The sequence below is a fragment of the Physeter macrocephalus genome, chromosome 14, assembly GCF_002837175.3.
Source record: "Physeter macrocephalus isolate SW-GA chromosome 14, ASM283717v5, whole genome shotgun sequence".
Lineage (NCBI taxonomy): Eukaryota > Metazoa > Chordata > Mammalia > Artiodactyla > Physeteridae > Physeter > Physeter macrocephalus.
Genome location: NC_041227.1, coordinates 74,985,878 through 74,995,996, shown reverse-complemented (window position 1 = coordinate 74,995,996; position 10,119 = coordinate 74,985,878). Strand labels below are relative to the sequence as shown.

The 10,119-nt window shown below is 47.9% G+C and overlaps 1 protein-coding gene across 1 annotated transcript in view; it reads left to right on the top strand.

Moving 5' to 3' along the window:
* The first annotated feature begins 1,050 nt into the window (after nt 1-1,050).
* The window catches only part of LOC112065011 (paired immunoglobulin-like type 2 receptor alpha), a 23,252-nt gene continuing 14,183 nt past the window's right edge, over nt 1,051-10,119 (top strand). Inside the window, exons 1-2 of the mRNA XM_024124168.3 lie at nt 1,051-1,201; nt 1,518-1,907. Of these exons, the coding sequence (XP_023979936.1) occupies nt 1,147-1,201; nt 1,518-1,907 (445 nt within the window). The 5' untranslated portion in view covers nt 1,051-1,146. The remainder of the gene's footprint in view (nt 1,202-1,517; nt 1,908-10,119) is intronic.

The following is a 10,119-nucleotide window of genomic DNA, read 5'->3' as shown; positions in this document are numbered from 1 at the left end:
GACTGCTCTGACCTTCATCCCCTCTGTCCAGGGAAGGCTCTGGATGGGCCAGGGTCGCACAGCTGCAGATGGAACCCCCTGAGAAGCGTTATTAAGTACAGCCTCCGGGTTCACCCCCCAGAGCTCTGCACTCACCTCAGACGGTGAGGCCCAGAGATTCTGTGGTCCAGCCAGGAGGAAGCATCTAGAAGGAGCAGAGGGCTCTGTGGGCTCAGCAAGACTGGAGCTCAAGTCCTGGACCCGCCACCTCAGAGTCCTGGACGTGGGGCAGGGCGTGTCTGAGCCCCAGTGTCCTCCTTGCAGAGTGTGAGGACAGAGGGCCCTGCAGACCCAGTCCTGCCTCTCCGGGTGGGCGTGGCCTCCAGAAGGTCCACCCTCGGGGTAGGTGGGAACCTGCGCCCACCCTCCCCTCCTCACCTCAGGGGGGGTGTGAGACTGCACACAGGGAGCAGAGCAGCGCAGGAGGGGCCTGGTGGGCCTTGGTTCTGCCTGGGGACTGAAGGGGGCACTGCAGTGTCACCTACCTGGAGAGAGAGAGACCACTAGCATGCTGCGTGCCCCGGTGCCCGGGCTGGGGGCTGAGGCTTGACCACCAGCAGCTCCCTCCTCCTCCTCCTCTCTAAGGGGCTGTAGCTGGGCAGGGACTCAGGGCCGTGGGCCTCTCCCTGAAGGAGCCTGAACTGGTCCTGCTGTCGCCCCTTTCCCTGGGAGGAGAGAGACACTCAGAGAAGCAGAGAAAAGGAGAGAGAGACACACAGAGACACAGAGACTGACTCCTAAGGAGATGCCAAGGCGGTGGCAAAGGCAGGGAGCTGAGGGAGAGAGGAGAGGCCCCAGCTGGCCCAGGTCAGGACCAGCCCCTCAGTGTGCAGAGGGGGGCAGGGAGCCCTAGATCATGGTTCCCTTTGCACTGACCACAGAGAGGCCCTTTTGCAATACAGGAAAAGAAGTCAGATTGATAAAGGAAGTGCCGGTCATGGCAGGGGTGGGCGGGTTTGGGGAAGGCCCCTACCCTCCTCAGTCCTCTGAAGGAGCCTGGTCCTCGCTCTCCTGGTGCTGAGATTCCCCGCAGGCGGCCCTCCACAGGCCTCCCCTCTGGCCTTGAAGGCTCTGCTTGTCTTCTCATCCCGGGAGGAGGGCAAGGCCATGGGTCTGGCCCTGCTGCTGCCCCTGCTGCTGCCCCTGGCATCTCTGCAGGCGGGTGAGAGGCCGGGACGGTCCTGTTCTGCCCAGGGCCGCAGGGACCACCCCCCCGGGGAGGGGCTATGACTGGGTGTCTGTAGAAGTGTCCCCTGGGGTAGCCGGCCAGGCCTCCCACCCCCAACAAAGAGCTGGTCCCACAGCTCTTTGCGGGGTCCCCCCCAACACTGCACCCTCCTCCCCGCCCCAAGCCTGGAGAGGGGCTCACCCAGGCCAGAGGGCCAGTCCTATCACCTGTCACACATCCCCCTGTAGGTGAGGGTGGCTGACGGTCTGGGGTCACCTTCAAAGTCTCTCCCTCTCCCTCCCTCCTCTAGGTCACTGGGCAGAACCCAATCCAAACACTGACTTTGGGATGAACCAACCGAAGAAACTCTCAGCCCCCAAGGGTGGCTCCGTCCACATCCCCTTCTCCTTCTATTACTCCTGGGAATCAGCCAAGGTTCCCAACGTGAGAATATCCTGGAGATGGAAACACTTCCATGGGGAGTACATCTACAAGACGACCCCGCTGTTCATCCATAAGGATTTCAAGGACCGGCTCCTCCTGAACTGGACAAAGGGCAGGGAGCACGGCTCCCTCCAGATCTCGAAACTGCGGAAGGAGGATGAGTCTACGTACTTCTGCCAGGTGCAGGTGGACACACAGAGAATAGGCAAGCAGATGTGGCAGTCCATCGAGGGAACCACACTCACCGTCATCCCCAGTGAGTCCAGCTGTCCTGCCTGAGGCTCCTGGAGGCCACTGGGGTCTTGTCTCCCAGGCCTGGCCCAGGCCCCCTCTTCCTCTCTTCTCTCAAACTCCTGCCCCTCCCCCCTCCACTCCTCCCAGGCCGCTAGCAACCCCTTCTCACCTTCATCTTCCCCAGCCCTGGGCGGCCTCCCTGGCCCATCCTCCTCTCTGCCCTCCGGATCCAGCCCCTCCCTCATCCTCAGGCCTCCACCCTCTGGGCTCCCAGCTATTCTCCTTTCTTGCTCCAAGCTGGGGCTGCACCCTCCCCTGCCCTCACCCCGTCCTCCAGGTGACTTGACGTCTTTGGGACGTGGCTGCCTCCCCTCTGTCATGTGTCCACGTGTGGAGGCTCAGCTACCCCATGTCTGTCTCCCCACGGCCATGAGCTCAGCCCCCACACACAGTAGGTGTGTGGTGGCCACCCGTGGTGGCCCGAGGCGTCCCGTGTCCCCATCACCTGTTTCGCACCTCCTCTTCCCCCGCTTCCATCCCCTTTACCTCCTTGCCTCCCCCCCACCTCTCCCTGCGTGGCTCTGGTCACACTGTCCCCGTCGTCCACCCTCATCTTGCTCCTCTGTCCTGGTCATGACGAGGCAGCAGCAGCGGTAACGGCGGCTCCCGCTGGCTGTGCCCTGCGTCCCGGCTGGACACCTTGGCAGCATCACCCCAGCTAAACCCCAGCTAACCTTCCCCACGACCCCGGTAACAGTCGGCCCTGCTGCCATCCTCCTGTCACAGGAAGGGAGACCGAGGCTCGCACAGCAAACACCTGCCCGAAGTCACTCCCGGTGCAGGTGGGGTTTGACCCCAGTTTAACCCCAGAGCCTCCCTTCTTAACCATGAGCTGCTCGGCCTCACCTACTGACCTCATCATCTTGGTGTCGTGACCTCTTTTTAACCTAACAACGGACACGCTGCATTAACAGATCTCCGTCTGTCACTCAGTGGGGCGTCGGAACCTGCACCTCAGTGTATCTGACTCCAGAGCAGGGGGGAGGGAGTTCTCTCTGACAGGCAATGGCAATACAGGTGTTGTTGTCTGTAATTTTTTAGAAAACTAATAATTGACTAAGACAGTTTTCTCTTTATAATCACTTGTGCTGGCAGTTCTAAACAGTGTCCATGATGGATTACTGCTCTTGGCCGGAAAGACACTCTCCCTGTCTGCCCTCTTGGAAAACCACTGCCCCTTCTTGACTACTATGCTCATTTCGGAGCAAACAGATAGTGACTCACAATCCGAATTAAGCAAGACAGCCTTGGATTAATATTTCCTGCACCTCCTCCATATTCCCTTAAATGGCCTTTTTTGAGGGACTTCGTCTCTCCTTAAATCCCTCTTCGTCCTTTCCTAATTCTTCCTTCTTTTTCTCATTTCTGTGTTTCAGTCACATTTACTCTGAGTTTTTTCATTAATAAGTTAATTTTTTTTTCAATTAATTCAATGAATTGGATGTCATGCTCATTACTTTTTAAAAGATACAAGAAAGTAATAAAAAGAAATGTTTTTAATCCCAGTGAAGTACCACCATGCAAAAACATCACACCAAAGGAATATCTGTAGCAAACATAACTCATAAGTTTGAGGTTGGCTTATTAATTTTTTTTTTACAAACGGTTTACTTTTGTAGCCAAATCTAATTATATTCTCATTTGTAGTTCTTCTCTTTTATTTCTAAGCCGAAAACCCCACATCCCACTAGGGGTGAAAATATTTTTTCCTAATTTTTGTAAAATTTGATTACTTTGGGCTTCCCTGGTGGCGCAGTGGTTGCGCGTCCGCCTGCCGATGCAGGGGAACCGGGTTCGCGCCCCGGTCCGGGAGGATCCCACGTGCCGCGGAGCGGCTGGGCCCGTGAGCCATGGCCGCTGCGCCTGCGCGTCCGGAGCCTGTGCTCCGCAACGGGAGAGGCCACGGCAGTGAGAGGCCCGCGTACCGCAAAAAAAAAAAAAAAAAAAAAAAAAAAATTGATTACTTTTCACAATAAAATTCTTCAACATAGTGAGAATTTATTTTGGTTTATGGTGTGAGATAAAGAAGTAAGTTGATCTTTATGCCAAGAAACAAATCAGTTGTCCTTACTTCATTTATTGAATATTTTTTCCTTTTTCCATTGATTCATAGGCCTAGCTTTTAAGTTCTTTTGTAGAATAGCATCCATTCTGGTCTGTCTCTTCTGTTTCACTAGTCTGTGTTTTCTTATATTAGTGTGACACTTTTAGTTATTATAACTTCATCATGTTTCAATGACTGTTAAGACTTTTTCCATCACAACCACATATTTCTTCCTCAAAAACTTTATTATTGTTGCCCGCCTATTCTTCCACATAAATGTTAGAATAAGTTTGCCAAGTACCTAGAAAAATGCTTATGTTGATTTTTTTAAATGAGAATTGCATTAAACCTATAAAGCAATTGACAGAAACTGAAATCAGTATGACGTGCGATCTTCTCACTGAGTAACAGGCCCTATTTTATTTCCCTCAGTAAACCTTTGCAATGTTCTTCCAAAGATCATGTAAATGCCTCACAAGATTTTTTTCTATTCTCTTTTATTATTAATGTGCAACATTTTAAAAAATGTATACTTGTTATAATTTTCATTTTTATAGTAGTGCATAAATTCTGGCCAAGATGCTGGATTACATGCACATGTTTACCTCCACTCCCTCCCAAAATCTACTAAAATGACAGCAAAGGGAATTTTTTAAGACCAAAACCCACAAGGACAAAGTATCTGCAATCCAGGTGAACAAAAACAAAATTTGGGACGCTGGAAACAGATAGACTAATGTAACTGGCTCAGGAAACCAGAGGAGTTAAACCCTAAGCCACCAGCAGGGACACCCAGAAGGAAGGCGATTTACACTGCAAAACCCTTTAAAGGGTCAGGAATGGCAGCTCCTAGTACTCGTGAAACTGGGGGTGGAAGGGGGTCTGAAAACTAGAGGACGAGTTGAAATGTATTTAAGAAGCAGAGACACCTCCGTATTCCCACCCACCACCCCAGCCAAAGAGTGGATATTTGCTTTCTAGAAACGATAATCCACAAGGAGCCTGGGGGGAGTACCCTGGGGCCTACATGGCGACAAAGATTTAGTTCTTAAATATGGAGATTTGGTGAACTGATGAGACCTTAAACAACTTGACCCCTGTGGGAGCCTCCCAGGATGCAGGTAGCCAGGCTGGTACCCACAACCCACCCACCAAGGGCAGAATATTAGGAGACTCTTCTCTGGGATATCTATCTGATGGGCCTGAAAAGATCTAGAAATCTAACAGATCACTCTACAGCCCACTAACTGACATGCCTTTTCTGCTATAACACACACAGCTTCCTGCATGCTGGGAGCCAAGGGGGTAAGGTGATTGGGGTCTCAGCCTTGCACCAAATCCCCTGCACTAAGGATTGTACCCTCACCTCAGCTGTGCCCAGGTTGCTTGAGGCTACAGATGCTATTTATTTATTTTTGCGGTACACGGGCCTCTCACTGTTGTGGCCTCTCCCGTTGCGGAGCACAGGCTCCGGACGCGCAGGCTCAGCGGCCATGGCTCACGCGCCCAGCCGCTCTGCGGCATGTGGGATCTTCCCAGACCGGAGCACGAACCCGTGTCCCCTGCATCGGCAGGCGAGCTCTCAACCACTGCGCCACCAGGGAAGCCCCAGATGCTGTTTTAAAAATGACTGAACTAAACATTTAAAGAATGCTTTTCCCATGAAATGCAGAGAACAGAACAATCTGGGGGGAAAGGGCATCTGGAAGAATCCAAAATAAAGAAAGGAGATTAAAATTTTCAAATAACTATCATCCTCAGAAAGTTAAGGAATTTCATGTATATAACACAAAAGGGTGCTTTACAAAGGAGCTTCTGAAACAAAAAAAAAGAGGTCTTGGAAATTAGAGGTATACTAGCAAAGACGGAAAACTCAATAAATGATTGAAAGATGAAGTTTGTGGAAATATCTCAGAAGGTAGAAAAAAATCCAAAGATTTGGATATTGTAGTGGGTTGAACAGCAGCTCCCCAAAGGTCATGTCCACATCCTAACCCCCAGAACTTTATACTGAATAATGTGAATAATGCCTTATACTGTTGGAGATGTGATTCAGTTGAGGAATTTGAGATGAGATTATCTGGGATTATCTGAGTGGGCTCTAAATACTAATAAAAGTGTCCTTATAAGAGAGGGGCAGTGGGAGATTTGACACAGATGGAAGAGAAGGCAGTGTGACCACAGAGGCAGAGACTGTAATGAAGCAGCCACCAGAAGCTGGAAGAAGCAAGGAACAGATTCCCCTTCAGAGCCACCTGAGTGAGTGCAGCATGGCTGACACCTTGATTTCTGACTTCTGGCCTCCAGATCTGTGAGAGTAAACTTCTGTTGCTTAGAGTCACCCAGTTTGTGGCAATTTGTCATAGCAGCCATAGAAATATAATATAGGAATTATAAGGAAGGATAAGAAAAATTGAGAATTGGTCCAAGAGTTCCAACCCCTGAATAATAGGAGTTTTTAAAACAGAGAAAAAAGAAGCCTATGGGGAAGAAATTATCAACAAAATTACTCTAGAAATTTTCCAGAATGAAGGAACCCAGCAACATGGATAAAAATAAAGAGACCAACCCTGGGGCACTGCAACATGAAATTTCAAAACACCAGGGTTAAAGGAAGATCCAATACATTTCCAAGGAGGAAATAAACTGGCCACATAAAGAGATTCAGGAATCAGAGTGGCTTGACTCTCTCAATAGCAATAGAGGAAGCTGGAAGACAGTGGTTTAATGTTGTGAAATTCCAAGGGAAATTTATTTCATTTATTCATCTAACAAATAAAATAACAAGTACTGCCTGAGTGCCTATTATATGTCAGGTCCTAATCTGGGCACTGGGATAAAGCAGTTAAGACAAAACAAAATGAAAATGTCCTTAACAATGGAACTTACGCTCGAGAATACAACAAAAAAAGCAAACAAATTAATTCTGTGTGTCAGGTGGTGGTGAGAAAAGCAGGAAAATGGAGCAGAATCTGTGGATAGAGGGGCTGGGGGTGCTGCTTTATTCAGATGGAACAGGAAAGGCCGCGGGGACATTAGTCAGAGTCCCGGCAGGAGGCAGCTGCTCAAACAGGGTAACTGAGGAGAGTTTTAAGCGGGGCACAGGGTAGGGAACCAGTCAGGGACAGTGAGACACCTGGGACCAGCCACAGGCCTAAGAAGCAGGGGAGGAAGTAGGTACTGGGACCCAGAGAGGACCTGTGGCCTCTGGGGAGAGAGAGTCCACATGCCCGTGATGGTTAGTTCTGTGTCCACTTGACTGGATACCTGCTAAGACATTATTTCTGAGTGTGTCTGTGAGGATGCTTCCAGAGGATATTAGCAGTGGGTGGGCACCAGACAATCCCTTGAGGGCCTGAGTAGAACAAAAAAGTAGGGGAAGGACCAACTTGCTCTCCACTTGAGCTGGGACATCCATCTTCTTCTGCACCCAGACATCAGAATTCGTGGTCTCGGGCTTTTGGAATCAGACTGAGACTTACACCATTGCCCCCATAGTCTCAGGCTTTTGGGTTTGGACTGGAATGACACCACCAGCTTTCTGAATCTTCCCCCTTGCAGATGGCAGAGCGTGGGACTTCTCAGCCATCATAATTGAAGAGGCAATCCCTCATATTAAAACTATTTCTCTCTGTATATCCTATTGGTTCCTGTTTCTCTGGAGAACACTGACTAATACAATGCCCATCAGGGAGGGACCCAAGGGCTATGCCCTGACTCACTCCTCTCTCCCCCTGAGCCCATGGCTGGAGTCCACTAAGACCAGCCTCCAAAGGCACCAAGCAGGGTGAAGAAGAGCTGGGGAGGGATCTGGAGAAATGAGCAAAAAAATCCAGCCTAGGCACAGATGTGCAGGAAGTGAGGGAGAGGTCTGGAGAAGAAGGTTCCAGTCAAGAGGCAGCAGCAAGGGCAAAGGCCGTGAGGTGGGATAAGTGTGTCTGCAGCAGAGGAAGAGGTTGAGGGTGGCAGGAGGTGAGGGCAGAACAGGCAGGTCTCGTGTGGCTTTGAAAGCCAAGGAGAGAGCTTTGACTCCAAGAGTGATGGGAGCAGGTGAGGGTTTCCTGCAAAGGAGCGCCGTGATTGGATTTACATCGTAGAAGTGTCCCTCCGGCTGTTGTGTGGAGAATAAGACTGCACAGATGACCAAGGTCAAAGCGGGGAGACTGGTGAGAGATGGTGAGGCTTGATTAGGGTGACAGCCATGGCGGGTGAGAAGTTGCCAGATGCTGGTTATATTCTGAAGACAGAGCAGACAGGATTTTAGATGATGGGAGAAGAGAAAGAAAGAAGCAAGTATGACTCTATGGCCTTTGGCCTGAGCATCTTGAAGGATGGGGTTCCATTTACTGAGAGGGGGAGTTGAGGGAAGAACAGATTTGAGAAGAAATGAATAGCTCTGTTTTGAACATCTTAAATTTGAGATGTTACCAGACAAACAAGAGGAGGTGTGAGGAGAAAGTGAGATATATATGACTCCAAGTGCAGTGGGAGAGATGGCTGACTGTGTAAGTTCAGGAGTTTTCTGTGTATGGCTGGTGGTTAATGCCATAGAGCAGGATGAGATTATCTGGGAAGTGAGTGTAGAGAGAGGAGGTCCCAGCACTGAACCCTGATGGTTACAAGTGGGAAGACAAGGAGGAATCAAGAAAGAAAACTGAGACAGAGCTGCTAGTAAGGCAGAAGAACAAAGAGAGATGGTGTCCCAGATGCCACGTGAAAAACATGTTTCATGAAAGGGAGAATATCAAACGCTGAGATGTTGAGTAAGATGAAGAAAAGGGGATGTAAGAGATCTAAATCCTGGATTTCAATAGTAGGAAGGACTAGATACTACCTAAAACAACAAGATCAAACAATAGCAGTAAAAGCCAGTGACTTAGAAATATGAGGTTAATGACAAAAAATAGCTAAAGTTGCTGAAAATAGTTCCATCTGGGGAGTGGGAAAGGAGTGAGGAGGCTTATGCAGGGGGTGCTGTTTTTATAACCTGTAGGGAATTTGTTGATTCTTTAAATTATGTGCCTATACAACTTATATAAAAATAAATATTACTTTTTAAAAATAATAAAAGTACTGGTAATACATACTTGTGCATAGTTTAAAAAATGGTCAAACATACAGAGGAAATCAAATGAAATACACGTTCCTCTCACCACTTTATCTCTCAGCCATTACCTCTTTCTGCAGAAATGTTTTCCCTACAGATGTAGATATAGTTACAGATATATAGAGATGGAACACAATAGAATCAAACTGCATACTTTTCTGCTCTTCATCTTGCTATGTTTACTTCATGGACCTCAAGTATCTTTCCACTTCAACACATATATATCTACAACTATCTTTTTTTTTTTAAAACATCTTTATTGTAGTATAATTGTTTTACAACGGTGTGTTAGTTTCTGCTGTATAACAAAGTGAATGACTTAGAAATATGAGGTTAATGACAAAAAATAGCTAAAGTTGCTGAAAATAGTTCCATCTGGGGAGTGGGAAAGGAGTGAGGAGGCTTATGCAGGGGGTGCTGTTTTTATAACCTGTAGGGAATTTGTTGATTCTTTAAATTATGTGCCTATACAACTTATATAAAAATAAATATTACTTTTTAAAAATAATAAAAGTACTGGTAATACATACTTGTGCATAGTTTAAAAAATGGTCAAACATACAGAGGAAATCAAATGAAATACACGTTCCTCTCACCACTTTATCTCTCAGCCATTACCTCTTTCTGCAGAAATGTTTTCCCTACAGATGTAGATATAGTTACAGATATATAGAGATGGAACACAATAGAATCAAACTGCATACTTTTCTGCTCTTCATCTTGCTATGTTTACTTCATGGACCTCAAGTATCTTTCCACTTCAACACATATATATCTACAACTATCTTTTTTTTTTTTAAACATCTTTATTGTAGTATAATTGTTTTACAACGGTGTGTTAGTTTCTGCTGTATAACAAAGTGAATCAGCTATACATATACATACATCCCCATATCTCCTCCCTCTCGTGTCTCCCTCCCACCCTCCCTATTCCACCCCTCTAGGTGGACACAAAGTACCGAGCTGATCTCCCTGTGCTATGCAGCTGCTTCCCACTAGCTATCTATTTTACATTTGGTAGTG